A 16,322-nucleotide genomic window follows, 5' to 3' on the forward strand; every position below is an offset into this window, starting at 1 on the left:
AGTAGGTGATCTAGGGACACTCTAAGGGTTTTTAGGTCGAATCAGATATCTCTGATATCAGTTGGGTATTTGTTTGGATTAGTGGATTTGCTAACTATACATTATTCATGTTTGTCTTTTTGAATAACTAGCATTTCTTAGGAGACTAGCTTTTGGATTTGGCTTAGGATACCCCTTCCTTTTTAAGGAATAGCAACCATAAAATAAACTTGAACCTAAGTGGGAGGGATCATTTCTCTAACCTAGAAATATTTGGTGGAGAGGGGGATAGAGAGGTTAGGAATTGAAGTATATAATTCTAATTTAGTATCTCTCCCTGAGAAGAAGAGAATTGTCAGTCCTCAGTGTCTGGCTCCTCTCAGAGTGGGAATAAAATTTCCCTTGGAGAGAAGTGAAATAGATTATAAAGATTTCCATTGATGCATCTCTATGAGTCACATTTGGACAAACCCATATAGGCCATACATATATGTATGCAATCACATGCAAGTACACCCACATATATACATTAGGCAAATACAAAAGCAAAGACAGTGCCTGCCCTTAAGGAGTTTACATTTTAATAGGGGCAAATAACACACAATAGAGAGTGTTATCCAGAGAAAAGGGGTCTGTTCTAAGAAGATACAAGGATGCTGATTGGAAATATTGAAGAGTGGATTAACAAAATCTTTACCTGAAGGATGGCAGAGTTAATTTGATCATGGTTCCTTAGGAGAGCCCTGAGAAAAGGCTGTTAGATTAAGCCCTGGACAGTAATGATTAAGAAAAATGTTTGTTCAGAAATTAGATTCCAAAGAACTTCGAAGTGGAAGGGGTAGAAGTGAGTAGAGGCAGGGAGATGAATGGTGGTAAAAATCAGAGGGGATATGGCTTAAGGGGACAATAGAAGGCTTCCTAAAGGTAGATAAGATGTGAGAATCTTTAGAGAAAGCTGCAAAGATGCTATCACTTAGAGAAAATCAGAAAATGAGAGTGAAAGTAGGAAAAATGTATGGATCAAGTCAATCATTACAGAATTTAGAGGATGAGAACAAGAGTGCAAGAAGAAGGATAATCATGGCAAGCACAAAGACCATCCCCTACCTAATAGACGGCCAAAATGGGAAGACCAGTGGGGATCATTAGAGAAATGTTGAGGTGTGGGATGGGGACATGAAGAAACTCAAAGAAAATAACTTCCAGTTTATTCAGTAAAACAGAAGGTGAAAACTTTTGTTGGAGGAAATGGGACAAGATTGGCAGAAGAAAGAAGTTACGTTGGGAAGTATGAGAATCAATCTGAGGGAAAAATATTGTTCTATAGTAGTGGACTCATTTAAGGTTAGATAACATGAATTTGCAGTGGACCAAATCACGGCATTTGTTTTATTTTTATCAAGTGATAATCAGAGCCTCAGAAGTAGAAAGGAAGGAGGAAGATGAGAGGTTTGGAGGGACTTGAGGCAATTGTAGTCAGTGTAATGGTCTTAATCATTGCATTTGTGGTAGACATAGTAATAACAATAATGACAAAAATAAAATCACCAACATCCATATAGCACTTTACAGTTGACTAAATGCTTTACATGTTTTTTCTTTCTCATTTGAGCCTCATAACGAACTTTCAAGATCAATTCTATTGTCACACTTATTTTACCATGGAGGAAACTGAGCCCAAGAGTTGATGCGAGGCCCAAGGAAAGTTTAAGTACAGTGAAATAAAGGAAGAGATGGAAAGGCAATACTTTTTGAACAGAAGGGAACTTCAAGATTTGGGAGCCTGAATTCAGCATAGTTATAGGTCAGGAACTAATTCAAGCCTCAGTGAGAGTATCTGTTTTCTTTCTATTTCTATTCAAAATGAGTAGAAAGTAAGAGCATAATTCCTATAGATCTTGGTGATGACCATGATATACCTGAGTAGCCTGTGCTTTATACATCCTGCACAATTCAACAATTCATAAGAAATGGAGATTATGCCTACAAATAATGGGTCAAAGAAGGCTTCTCTATGGACAGGAGATCCAAATCCTGATAACTCGTCTTTAGACATTTATAGGTGCCACTAAAATGTCCTTTAGCCTTGGACACATTTTTCCTTAAAAGCCTTTTCATCAGCCTTTCTTTAGTGTTTCTAAGGAGTACATTAAGACCACGTGTATTTTTCATTCTGTCGGTAATATTGAGCACCATCCCCTGCAATGCAATGGGCAATCTGTCACCATTTCCTAGTGATTGAATGCATTTCTCCAAATGTTTATTAGTCATTGGTCACAATTGATAAAAGGTGAGTGGGTCAGTGCAAATTTGCACTTGAATCTAGCATTCTTGCTAAAAATATTATGCCATTGAAGCTATTCTGCCTAGATAAATCGAACAATAATGCACAATAAAGTATATACTCACAACTTTGCAAAGATCATAGAGTTGGAAGAGGTCTTCGGGGCCAGAAATTTGACTCTGAACATCTGACCAGTGACCAGGCCACTAAGAAACCTCAATGGAATGGGAATTCACTCATTCGGAAGCAATTAATTTGGCTACATAACAACACAAATTCATAGGAAGAGTTTCCCTCAATCAACTTACAGTGATTCATTTTCAAAGACCTCCTGTTGTTTCTACTTCTGTCCTCTTCAGACATGCAGAAGACTAATCCCTCTTCCATAAGGCAGCCCCTCAAATTCTCAAAGACAGTTTCCAGTTGCATCGATTCCTTCTCTAAGTTAAACATTTCCAATTATTTCAATCTATTTTGGTGCAAGGTGTGAGCTCACAGCCCCACATCATCCTGGCTGTCCTCTACGGGTTTCTCACAAATTAATACATGTCCTTTTCTTGCCTCACTCCCATTCATGAAACCTCAGACCTGAAAGGGTCTTGATTCATTAAGTCATTCAGTTCACCCAAGTGTGATGGATCCATGTGCCCTCAGGCACCTCTCAGATCTGTGTGTCTAAATCAGTAGTTACACTTAGATTCAGTGTCATGCCAGGAGTAGGGAAAAGGGAAGCCTGTGTCTCCTAGGACTCCCATTGGTTGGTAACATTGGAATGGAGAGAAAGTGTCTGTTCTCTTGGATCTGTGTTAATTCCTTTTTTCAGAAATCCCAAGCAAGAAAATAAACCATTTGTATGACATGTATAGGGGAAACTAGTTAGTATAGTGGAAATATTGCCTTAGTTCCTTAGTTCAAATCTAATCCCAGGTACATACTGCCTATGTGGCCCTGTGCAAGTCACTTAACTCTGTTTACTTCAGTTTATTTATCTGTAAAATGAGCTGAAGAAGCAAATGGCAAACCACTCCAGTGTCTTTGCCAAAAACTACCAAATGGGTCATGGACAGTAAAACATGACTGAAAATTCCTAAATAACATGAAATGTACATGAGGTATTATTTAGGAAAATATAACTAAAGGAAAAATCTTCACGACTCAGGTAATAACTTTACAACACTGTATGCTAATCTGAAATAGAGCTATTTATGAATATTCTCGTCTCATCCATCCACTTTCTAAGCCTGTCCATCTTTATGGTTTTTCTAGTTTTTCCCTCTTACTCTTCCCATCCTCTGTTCATTAAATATTGAATGAATGAATGAATGAATGAATGAATGAATGAATGAAGCACAAATGTGGCACATTTTTCAGTCATACTCTACTAGGAATTTAGGCTTTTCAAGTAAATGAGAAGCCTTATAGCTATATTATAACAGAGAAATTATAACACATAAAACATGACATTAATTTTATTATTTTATCATTTTATTTTATTAATTTGTTTTATTTAAAATTTGTTAATTTTAAAAATTAAAATTAAAAATTTGCATGAGATGTATAACTGTATGAGAAATTTCTTGTCCATGAAAGAAAATTAATGTTGATTTCAATCAATTTCAATTTCAATTTTCATGACAGTTCTAGGACCAAGTCAAAACATATTTTGTGTCAATACTCTTTTTTACAATGCAGAAATTTCCTTGACCTTCTTGATAGGAAGGGTTGTGATATGATTGGGATATATAATACAAAATCTATCATTTCTCAAATAATTTTGCAGACTCAATGCCCTGTGTGGGTGCTGAGAGTGGCCCAAGGACCCAAAAAGACACTAACAATACCCCTGAGGAGAGTATAACCTATAATGGAAAAACTTGGGAATATTTGTGAGCATAATGTAAAGCCAGGTTTTTATCTTTTAATCCCCAGTTCTATAGTAGTTGTTCATTAACTAATTCTAGATATGAATTGAATATCAGAATATAAATTTTATAGTAATAATATCTAAGCATTTACATAGTGCTGCTACAAAGTTTAGAAGGTGCTTTGCATATATTACTTCTTTTGATTCTCATAACTCCATGAAATTAGTTATTATTATTATTTCCATTTTACAGATAAGAAAATGGAGTCTATGAGGAATTCAAAGACATTCCAAATGCCAAATGAATAGGCAATGCCTGAAGCAGTATTAAACCCAGGTCTTTCTTACTCCTGTGCCACCATGCTAATTCTGTCTCCTTACTCTGTCTGTATCACCTGCCAAGTTCATCTTAAATCTTGATATAATAGCTACCAGAGAATACAGAGAAAAGAAGTGCCGAGCATTTTTAATTTGTAATTTGTTAATAAATATTTTTAATTCTACAAAAAAAATGAGCATCCAGTGAAATTCTCTTTTGATCTGTTTAAGACACATAATAAATTGATTATTTCTAGCATTAGCCTTATTTCTCTTAGAAACTTATACTTTGGAAATGCAAAGCTAATAAACTTGCTGAGAAAAGTCACTTAAACACATGGAGGTAGAAAATTCTTCTCCTCTTTCAGGAGAAGCAGAAAACTTGACTCCTGAAACAATTAAAAAAGGGAGGGAAAGACCTACTTGTACAAAAATATTTATAGCTGCTCTTTTTGTGGTGATAAAGAATTGGAAATTGGAAGGATGTCCATCAATGGAGAAAGGCTGAACAAATTGTGGAATATGATGATGATGGGATGCTATTTTGCTTAAGAAATAGATGAACAGGATAATTTCAAAAAGACTGGAAAGGCACACATGAACTGATGCAGAGTGAAATTAGCAGAAACAGGAGAACAATAATATTGTGGAATGATCAATTGTGATAGACTTAGGTTCTCTCGGCGATACAGTGATCCAGGACAATTCTGAGGGACTTATGACAAATAATGCTATCCACCTTCAGAGAAAGGATTGCTGGAGTCAGAATGTTAACCATGAAATACAATTTTTCATTTTTGTTTATTTGGGTTTTTATTTAGGTTTTAGTTTTATATGATTATTCCCTTACAACAATGACCAGTATAGAAATATGTTTTGCATGATAATGCATGAATAACCCAGATTGAATTGCTTGCCAGCTCAGAGGGGAGGGAAAACAAAAGAAGGGAGACAATTTGGATCATATAACTTTGGAAAACTTATTGGAAATTTAGTATATTTAATTGATAAAATAAAATATCTTTATAAAAGTAAAAGAAAGAGAAATAAATACATAGAGAGATACATAGATAAATAGATAGATAGAATGAACAATGGATTTTTAGTTGATTGGCCTTTATTGATAGAAAGGTACAATCTAGGTCAGAATGGCAGAATGAGTAGCTAAGTGAGATATGAAAAGAGAGTCAGAGCTCTAAACCTAGGAGAGACCTCAGATGCCTTTTAATCTAATTCCCTCATCTTGTATATGAGGAAAGTGAGATCCAGAGAGCTTAGCTGACTCTGAAGTCCACATAGATAAACATTAAAAAAAGGATTTGAACCCAGGTCATCTCTTTCCAGAGCTAGTAGGTTTTTCACTCTAACAGCAGTAGAATTCAACAAGGCATATTTTCCCACTTAACAGTTCATTCTTATGGTGAATATCAGTCTCCAGAATTTTAATCTTCAGTTTTCATATGAGAAGATGCATCAAATTCATGCATTCAAGCCTAGACAAGATCAACAATAACACTAAAAAAATTAAAAAACAAGAACTTTCCCTGCTGTCTTTTGTACCTTAGCAGATGAGCTTCACATCATGTTGATGTTTTGTTTTTTTTTTTTTTACCAGACATCCTTATTTTTCTCAGTTTGATTTGGTAAGGCCATCTTGATGTTATTCCTCAAGTAGCTAATGAATTATGTATTCGATAAATCTGAATATTTATTTATGTAATCAATAAGTGCTCCTATTGCTGATTTTGATCAATTTTATTTTCACTATTCAATATCTTTTGGCAGGAACTCCGGAAGAATATCCCCAGTATTTCCATATGCATCCAAGGACCGCAGAGCTCAGCCTCCTGCAGCCTGTAAACAGGGATTTCTACCAGAAATTTGATTTGGTGATTAAGGTAATTTCCATTCTGGTCTCATTTCCTTTTGCTTGCAATGTGTTTAGTAATAGATGCTCTGGGGAGGTGGGAAGATATGTACACCTTTAAAAAAATCACTTGGGAACCGAAGCCAATAACTTTGGGGAAAGAAAACAATGTGGACTCTAATAATTTTAATTGTGTCATATTCCATTAAAATAATATATGCTATGTGAACTAAAACATTTGCCAAAACTATTTATGCCTAATGAAACTATATGAATATAAATTCCTTATGTAAATATAATGAGCGCTTTAACAGGTATCATATATCCTGTCTTTTACCATCCTGAACAAATTCCTTTCCAGATGATGATGAATAACATTCAGACCACAAGAGGCTAATTATATGCGATTTAAAAATGTATATGACTTGATACTGTACCAGTCCCTGTGATTTATAGATCATATTTTCCATCTTTGTTTTTATTGCATCTTTCCTCTAGGAAGCTAAAAGCATTTGTCTACTTAGAAACTTATTTGATTTATGCCGATTGATTTGCCTCAAGTTGAAAGATATTCGCGGACATGAAAGCCTTTTAGAACTATGGCAGATTACATTTATTATCATAACTTTCCTTTGGAATTACTTTTAATATACATTCCAATTGAAAAAGCATATTCAACTTGGGGAAAAAAACATCACTGTAGTAATTGTTTCAGGTTCAGTGGACATCCCCCCTTCTTCTTTTTCTTTGTAATTGGATTCAAGTGCACATTTATTAAGTACCTACTGTTCACTTAATAAATCTTCAAACTTCCTACAATAAGAATTGAATATATTAGTCATCATTAAGTCTGTTTCCAAGGCTGATGAATATCCAGCCAAATGTCACCTAATTTCAAATGTGTACACTGATGATTTTGCCGAAATCCCACCTCAGATGTTTATTATCTATGATGGCCCTCAGCAAGTCACCTGACCTTTCTCTCCTTCAATTGCCTTATCTCTAAAAGGGAAATAATAATGGCACTTACCTCTCAGGGTTGTTATGAGGGAAAAAATGAATACTATCTGTAAAATATTTTTTGCAAACCTTAAAGTCCTATATAAATGTTGGGCACTGAGTGTATAAATGTTTATGTCATTAAGAAAACCACCAAATAATTAAAGAAAGGAAATAGATATGTATTAGATGAATATTGTAACTGTGCATAATGGGGAGAGAAGTATTATTTAATGACAAAATTTCATAGGTAGAAGGGATTTCAGAGTCCAACTTATCCTGGAAAAAATTAAGAATAATGGCTTTATAAAGTATGTGGCAAGTGATTATCTGACCCTGGCCTATTGAACTCTAGGGAGGGAGAATTCACTACCCCCTTAAGGAAGTTCATTCATTCTGAATAATGTTAACTATTAAAACATTTTTCTTTATAGTGGAATAAAATCTGCTTCTCTCCCCTTCTATTCTGTATTCTTGGTCCTGCCCTGTGGAAGCAAACAAAACAAGAGTAATGTCTCTTTCAGGTGACAGTCATTAATATACTTGAGGACATCTGTTGTTCCCCACCTAGATCTTCTCTTGTTAATGCAAAATACTCTCAGTGCATTCACCTCACATGACACTGATTCAAGGTTCTTTACCGTCTTGATTGCATTCCTCTTGACAGTCTCCAGCTTACCAATATTCTTCCTAAAATATGGCCTCTAGAACTAAAGAACACAATAATTGATTGCTGGTACAATTTGTGATGGCCCACCCATTCATCCATCCATCCATCCAACTATCCATCCACTTATCCATCCATTTATCTATCATTCATCCATACTATCCATCCACCTATCCATCCATCTATCTATGTATCTACTTTGCCTATCTATCTACTCATCAACTTCTTCATCTACCTATTTATTGGTTTACAAATTTACATTTTATTCTTTATTTACTTAGTTATCTATCCATTTATTTTGTCTGATAGTTCTTCATTAATTTGTGTACTTGTTTTCAACTGGGGATTTTGGATTTTCTCAAATGCCAAGAGAATATTGATTTTGCAAAAGTTCACTTAGGATTTCTACATTGCTGATAAATTCCAATTGTATTTGGAAAAGTGTAAAATGAGGGCAGAAGTCAAAAGTCCCTTCTCAGAAAATAAAAAAAAGAAAACCTCTTATCTAAACTATTGAAGTAAAAATATTTATTTACCAAGTATGATGTAGTGGTCATAAAGGACTCCAGATTGCTACTCCTTTCAGCTTTGAGGGTTCACAGACTATGAAACTTATGTAGTACTCAGTCAATTAAAATAGTTTAATAAATACCTATTCTGTCCCAGAAATTGGCATCCATAAAGGGAAAAATGGTTTCTGTTATTTGGAACTTAACTTATATCATTTTGGTAAAAACAAATAAGGCAATTTCATGATCATTTCCATGATGTATTCTTAATTTTTCCCATGGAAATGTTCAGAAGAATTCTGATATATCTTTATAAGGCCATGTCTAAGTCGAATCTCTTTATATGGGAAATTTAAAGTTAGAGCCGGAAGGTTCTTGACAGTATATCTAATCGGGAAAAATTGAATGATGATCATAAAGGGAAAGTATCTTGTCTAAAGTCAGAATGTGTCAGAGATAAGATTTAAATTCACTCTTTTGATGGCAAATGTACAGCACAGGATTATACTATTAAAACTACATTGAACTTTAGCCATGCTCTAGTCCAAACGCATCATTATACAATGAGGAAACAAGCCCAGAGAAGTCCAGTCCAGGTACCAAAAGCATACAAGAAACACAACCATGATGGGAAACGAGACTCTCAAACCTATTCCTGTTTCCCCTTAACCCCCAGATTAGATTACCAGGCCACATGGTATGGAGCACTGACTGCAATCAGAGAGCCTGGTTTCAAATCCTATTGGTAATACCCATTGCTCAGGCCCTTAAGTTCCTAGGCCTTAGTTTCCTCATTTACAAAATTAAGAATTTGAAACAGATGGCCTGTGAGGAACCTTCAAATTCTAGCCCTATGAACCTAACATAAATAGGGTAAGATCAATTCCTTTTAGATCAAATAGAACTGTTTAGATACATTTGCATAAACTATTCCCCAGGGTCATCTAGGTAGAATAAAGTGAGGGCTCTGGATTAGGGAGGTTCAGATCACTTCCTAGCCCTTGGTGCTCTACTGTCTTAGAATTGATACTAAAAAGGGAGACAGAGGATTTAAATAAATAAATAAGCTATTCCCAGTGTCACAGCTCTTGTTTTGCTGCTATCAGACCTTCATTGCCCTTAAATTTAATACCCAAAATATGCTGCTTTTTATTGGCTGTCATTCTCTCGGAGTCAGTCTTACTGTGCCTTGTGCCAGGGGAGTCAAGTGCTTCCCAATAAATCATTTCCCAATCCTGACAATTAAGACATGAAATCTTTATTCTTCTCCATGACCAGAGGCAAGTGTACTGGTGTACCTGAGAACGGTAACTCAGTTTATCAATTACGAAAAATCTATTACTACAGGCCACAGATAATGTAGCTTAATGTTTTAATAACAATTTTTGCTATTAATGGAAGTTTTTACAGGCATTATTAGATTCAAATTACTGTGTTTTGTGTGCAGTCAAGGGGATAATAAGCTGAGGTATCAATCTGTAAGAATAATAATGTGCCACCTGCTTGAATAATAGCAGTACAGCTTGCTATTGTTCGGGGGTCCATTCAGCTTCTACAATTTGGCATTTCTCCTCTGGAGGGCCTTTATTAGTTTTCCTTCTCTTTTTTAAATTTTAATAATGGTGCGGTGCCTGTTGGCTTTAAAAGTTTTTATTGGACTGGATCCCAATTTCTGGATTTGGAAAATCATCATAAAGTGTTTGCTTTGGTGCTTTGAAGAAGTCTTCCTTGAAGGATGATGCTGTCCTCCTAACAGCTGGAATGCATAACACATTAGAAAAGTCATATCTTCATTTTTTTTTCTTCTGCCAGTGGCCTCTCCTGCAAGCTGCCAAATAAAAATGGAAAGGTGATTCCAAGAAATGACTCCAGTGGCCAAACTCAAGGATGTGTGTTTGGGGGGGTGGGGGGCAGAGGGAGAAGAAAGATGATGCAAATAACTGAAGTATAATTTTATTCTGTTTCACCCACATTTGAGCTCAGGGAATCAAAACAGCCCAAATCTTGGTTAACTGCAATAGTTAAACAAACACAAAAGGGGGCAGCTGGGTAGCTCAGAGAATTGAGAGCCAGGCCTAGAGACAGGAGGTCCTAGGTTCAAACCCGGCCTCAGACACTTCCCAGCTGTGTGACCCTGGGCAAGTCACTTGACCCCCATTGCCTACCCTTACCACTCTTCCACCTATAAGTCAATACACAGAAGTTAAGGGTTTAAAATTTAAAAAAAAAAAGGAAAAATATTCAAAAATTGCTTTTGTTTTCAAATGGGATGTAGTAGCCAGGTTTTAGGTAGACAGAAATAAGATGTGTCCTGCTAACCAGAATAAGCTTCCTGAATATAGTAGAAAAGAACACTTGATCTAGAATCAAATTTTGCCTCTTATCATTAGTGTCCATGGGATGATCGAGTAATTTGAGCTATTTGCACCTCAATTTCATTTTCCATAAAGTAAGGATTATAACAGCATCTCATAGGGTTTCTGGAAGGAGCAAATGATGTGATATCTTTAATAGTCTTCACAAATTGTAATATAAACATACATATTTATATGCATCTATTAAACACACATTACATGTATATTATATATACATATATATTAAATTATGCTGGTGAGGATGATAATAAAAATGTTTAAAAAATAAAGAACATTTTAGAACCACATAATCAGGAATGAGTTCCTCCATCCTTTACAGGAAAATTCAAACAGCTATAAATTTCATATCGTAAAGACATGTTTTGTTTATCATCCATGCCAATATGGTTTGTTTTTTGTCTTTTGATACAAAGGAGCTAAACCCCTCAATTTCAAAATAAATTGAAATGGGTAATTTTTTTTCAAATCCACCATGTCTATCCTGTACTTTTGAGTGTAATTGTATTTTTGGTCTTAAGTCTCCAGGATCTTTCACTAATAGTCAGGGTCACGGTGAAATCATGAACACGAAGAAATCCCCATTACCCTGATTTTCCACGGTAATACAAGATGACCTTGTTAACACATGGAACGTGATCCACTTTTACCCAATCATGGAAACATTGATTATGGAGAAAGCCTCTGAACTGAATATTTATCTTCTCACTGATTTAAACTATGAAGAATCAACAAGACAGATTAATTTCCGTGTGCAGTTCAAATAATTTATTTCATAAAACTGAACAAAAACAATGTCAAAAATTCAATAGAAAGAGAGACTAGACTGTATATGGGAAATGGCAAAACATTTTTTGATAATAGCATCCTTTTCCCTTAAATAAAATCCCATATTTTTAGCTCTAATATCATTGCTAAACTGTGCTACGGCTACAAATCCTGAAAGATATAATCTCTGAAGAACTGAAGTGGAATATAACCCTAAAGTTATTGGAGAGATTCAATGGGTATAAATCAGTGATGGGCAAACTTTTTAAAGAGGGGACCAAAAGAAAGGAAATGCTCATCTGTCAGTCTGTTTCTAAGGCAACAGTTTCAAAGTTTCATTGTATTGTATCCTACTCATTGTATTCATTAGATTAGGAGTAATGTCCTGGACAGATAGAATATTTCAGGGCCACCCCATCCCCACATCTGGCCCCTGTGGGCCATAGTTTGCCCATCACTGGTATAAGTATATTAAAACAAAATTTTAATTAGGAATTATGAGAGAAAAATATATGATGCATAGACTGTTGTCAAAGAATGTATATTGAGAATAGGGAGAAGATGGGTCCATAACAGTGAGAATGAGGAATAACTCATAAACTATATAACACCTGCTCTGATAGTATATACTTCATGTCAAGAGTGAATGAAGAAAGTCCAGGCTTACTAGGTAGACTGCTGGTGGCACATTAACATCAGTGTATGGCTAAGATAAATTCTTTTTTTTTTAATTTTTTTATTTTAAAACTCTCACCTTACATCTTGGAATCAATACTGTGTATTGGTTCCAAAGCAGAAGAGTGGTAAGGACTAGGCAATGGGGGTGAAATGACTTTCCCAGGGTCACACAGCTGGGAAGTGTCTGAGGCCAGATTTGAACCTAGGACCTCCCGGCTCTAGGCATGTATCTCCATCCACTGAGCCACTGAGCTGCCCCCATAAGATAAAGTCTTGATATAGAGTCATGTTTGTTATTGGAGGACATACTCATATTGATGAAATGGCTCCACTAATATGTTAGAATCAAAATTTAGTATATGTTATATATTTCTTAATCTCTCAAATTAAATTTCCTTTTTCTGTCATAATTTGGTCATTTAGGGAATCAATCTAGCCCAAGATTTGAATTGAATATCTTATTTGTCCTATTTCTACCATTTTCCTTGGTGTGTTGCTTTAGGTACATAAATATTTTGTATAAAATGTATGTGAATAAGTAAATGAAATATCTATTAATTTAAGAAAGGCTGTTTATTTACAATTGATATAGTTGTATTAAGACATGATCACAAAGGGACAGCTGGGTAGCTCAGTGGATTGAGAGTCAGGCCTAGAGACTGGAGGTCCTAGGTTCAAATCCATCCTCAGACACTTCCCAGCTGTGTGACCCTGGTCTAGTCACTTGACCCCCATTTCCCACCCTTAACCACTCTTCCACCTACAAACCAATACACAAAAGTTAAGGGTAAAAAAAAAAAAAAAAAAAAAAAACATGATTACTACCAATTTCTTGAGAGCAAGGCTTGTATTTTGCTTCATTTTTCATCATTGAGAATTGGTCATGTACAAAAAGAACAGGAAGAGAAAAAATGAACTTTAAAATTAAATAGAGCTTGGAAAACAGTTGAGAAAAGAAAGAGAATAATGCAAGAAAATCACAAAATAAAGGTCAATAGCTTGATAAAAGGAAGCACAAAAAATGGGAAAAGATATACAAAAATTCATCAAAGAAAACAATTCCTAAAAAAAAGTATTGCCAAATGGAAAAAAGAAACAAAAATTCACTGAAGAAAAATATATGTAAAAAACAAATCTGGTCAAATTGAAAAAGAGGTACAAAAACTTATAGAATAAAATAATTCTTAAATATTAGAATTCTGTAAATGGGAACCAATGACTCCATGAGACATCAAGAAATAAATTAAATCAAAAGACTGAAAAAATAGAAGAAAATGTAAAATTTTCTCATTTGAAAAACAACTGACCTAGAAAATATATTGAGGAGAGACGATTTAAAAATTATTGGGCTCCTGAAAAACATGGTCAGAAAAAGAACCTGGACATCAGATTTCAAGAAATTATCAAGGAAATTTATCTGGATATCCTGGAATCAGAGGGTAAAATAGAAAATGATAGAATTATTACCTCTTACCTCCAGAAAGAGACCTCCCATTTTAAAAATCCCAGGAGTGTTATAACCAAATTCTAGAGCTCCCTGGTTAAGAAGTAAACACCACAAATAGCCAGAAAGAGACAATTCTAATGTCATGAAGCCATAGTCAGGGTAATCCACAATTTAGCTGCTTCTAACATAAAGGATCAGAGGGCCTGGAATATGATATTATAGATGACAAAAGAGATAGGATTACAAATAAGAATTATATATATACATATATATTAATGCATATTTTACATATATACATTCTTTTCCCTGAGGAAATTATATACATATATATTTCCTCAGGGAATATAAAATATATATATATATATATATATATTATATACATATAATTTCCTCAGGGAAAAGAACGGATATTTAATGAAATGAAATTGAGAATTTTCAAACATTCTTCATGAAAAGATGAGAATTGTATAGAAAAATCGAACACTTAAATAGAAGAATAAAGAGAAGCATAAGAAAGGAATTCAGTAAGTTTTTGCTGTTTATATTCTTACGCAGTAAGATAATGTTGTAATTCTTAGGAAATTTATCAAAAATTCGGACAATTAAAAAGAATAGTATACTTGTCAGATCTATGGGAAGGGAAAGATTTTAAAACTAAGCAAGAGTTAGAAAAAAATCACAAAATATAAAATAAATAATTTTGACTACATTAAACTAAAAAGTTTTTGTACAGACAAAACCAATGCTATCAAAATTAGAAGGGAAACAACAAACTGGGAAAAAATCTTTACAACAAAAAACTCAGATAAAGGTCTAATCACTCAAATATGCAAGGAGCTAAATCAATTATACAAAAAACCAAGACATCTCCCAATCGATAAATTGGCAAGGGACATGAATAGGCAATTCTCAGATAAAGAAATCAAAACCATCAATTAGCACATGAGAAAGTGTTCTAAATCTCTAATAATTAGATAAATGCAATTCAAAACAACTCTGAGATATCACCTCCCACCTAGCAGAATAGCTAAAATGACAGAAAAGGAGAGTAATGAATGTTGGAGGGGATGTGGCAAAATTGGGACATTAATGCATTGCTGGTGGAGTTGTGAACTGATCCAACCATTCTGGCTGGCAATTTGGAAATATGCTCAAAGGGCTTTAAAAGACTATCTACTTTTTGATCCAGCCATAGCACTGTTTGGATTATATCCCAAAGAAATAACAAGGAAAAAAACTTGTACAAAAATATTTAAAGCCGCACTCTTTGTGGTGGAAAATTGGAAAATAAGAGAATGTCCTTCGACTGGGGAATGGCTGAACAAATTGTGGTATCTGTTGGTGATGGAATACTATTGTGCTCAAAGGAATAATAAACTAGAGGAATTCCATGTGAACTGGAATGACCTCCAGGAATTGATGCAGAGTGAAAGGAGCAGATCTAGGAGAACATTGTACACAGAGACTGATTCACTGTGGTACACAGACTTTTATACTAGCATCAATGAAAGGATCCAGAGCAAGGCTGAGGGACTTATAAGAAAGAAATCTAGCCACATTCAGAGGAAGAATTGTGGGAGTAAAAACACAGAAGAAAAACAACTGCTTGAACACATGGGCTGTTGGGGATATTATTGGGTATGTAGACACTAAATGATAACTCTAGTCCAATTATCAATAAAATGGAATTAGGTCTTCATCAATGATACATGTAAAACCTAGTGGAATTGTGTATCAGCTAAGTGGGTTTGGGGGGGTTGGGGGAGAAGAAAAGAACATGAAATATGTAACTAGCAGAAAATATTCAAAATGAAAAATAATGTAAAAAACAGAATATACATATTGAGGGGATATAGGTGTGAATTAACTAGAATAATTTAATGTTCTAAAAAATTAAGACTTGAGAAAGAGCACTACACTGGGAGAAGAGTGAAAGGAGACATTGAGTGTGGCAAATTATCTCAAATGAAAGATGTGGAAAAGAGAAGGAGAAGAAGGGAGAAGTGGTGGGCAATTCTTGAACCTTACTCTCATTACATTTGGCTCAAAGAGGGAATAGCATACATATTCAATTGGACAAATAAATCTACGTTACCATATATGGAAATAAAAATGGACAGGGACAAGAAAAAGGTGATATGGGGCTGAGAGAAGGAAAACCCAGGAACCATATGAATTTAATAACAAAACAGTTTTCACACAAAGTCAAATCTAAGCAATTGGAAAAATATCAAGTGCTCAGGGTAAGTTGAGCAAATATAGTAACAAAATTACTAATTTACCTAAACTCATTTACTTATTCAAAGCCATACCAATCAAATGGTTCCACAATTATTTAATAAAACTAGAAGAAATATTAACTAAATTCATCCAGAAAAAAAATGGTCAAGAATATTAAAGGAATTTTTTTGAAGGAAGGTACCCTAGTAGTACCAGATCTCAAACTGTATTACAAAGCAGTAATCATCAAAACAAGATGGTTTGGGATAAGTAGAGTTGTGGATCAGTGCAATAGATTCTACATATAAAACCTAGTAATAAATGACTTTTATAATTTAGTGTTCAATAAA

The 16,322-nt window shown here is 34.5% G+C and overlaps 1 protein-coding gene across 1 annotated transcript in view; it reads left to right on the forward strand.

Annotated features, from left to right (window-relative positions):
- The window catches only part of PCDH15 (protocadherin related 15), a 660,961-nt gene that overhangs the window by 165,744 nt on the left and 478,895 nt on the right, over positions 1 to 16,322 (forward strand). The window contains exon 7 of the mRNA XM_044660331.1: positions 6,231 to 6,343. Within this exon, the coding sequence (XP_044516266.1) occupies positions 6,231 to 6,343 (113 nt within the window). The remainder of the gene's footprint in view (positions 1 to 6,230; positions 6,344 to 16,322) is intronic.

The sequence above is a fragment of the Gracilinanus agilis genome, chromosome 2, assembly GCF_016433145.1.
Source record: "Gracilinanus agilis isolate LMUSP501 chromosome 2, AgileGrace, whole genome shotgun sequence".
Taxonomy (NCBI): domain Eukaryota; kingdom Metazoa; phylum Chordata; class Mammalia; order Didelphimorphia; family Didelphidae; genus Gracilinanus; species Gracilinanus agilis.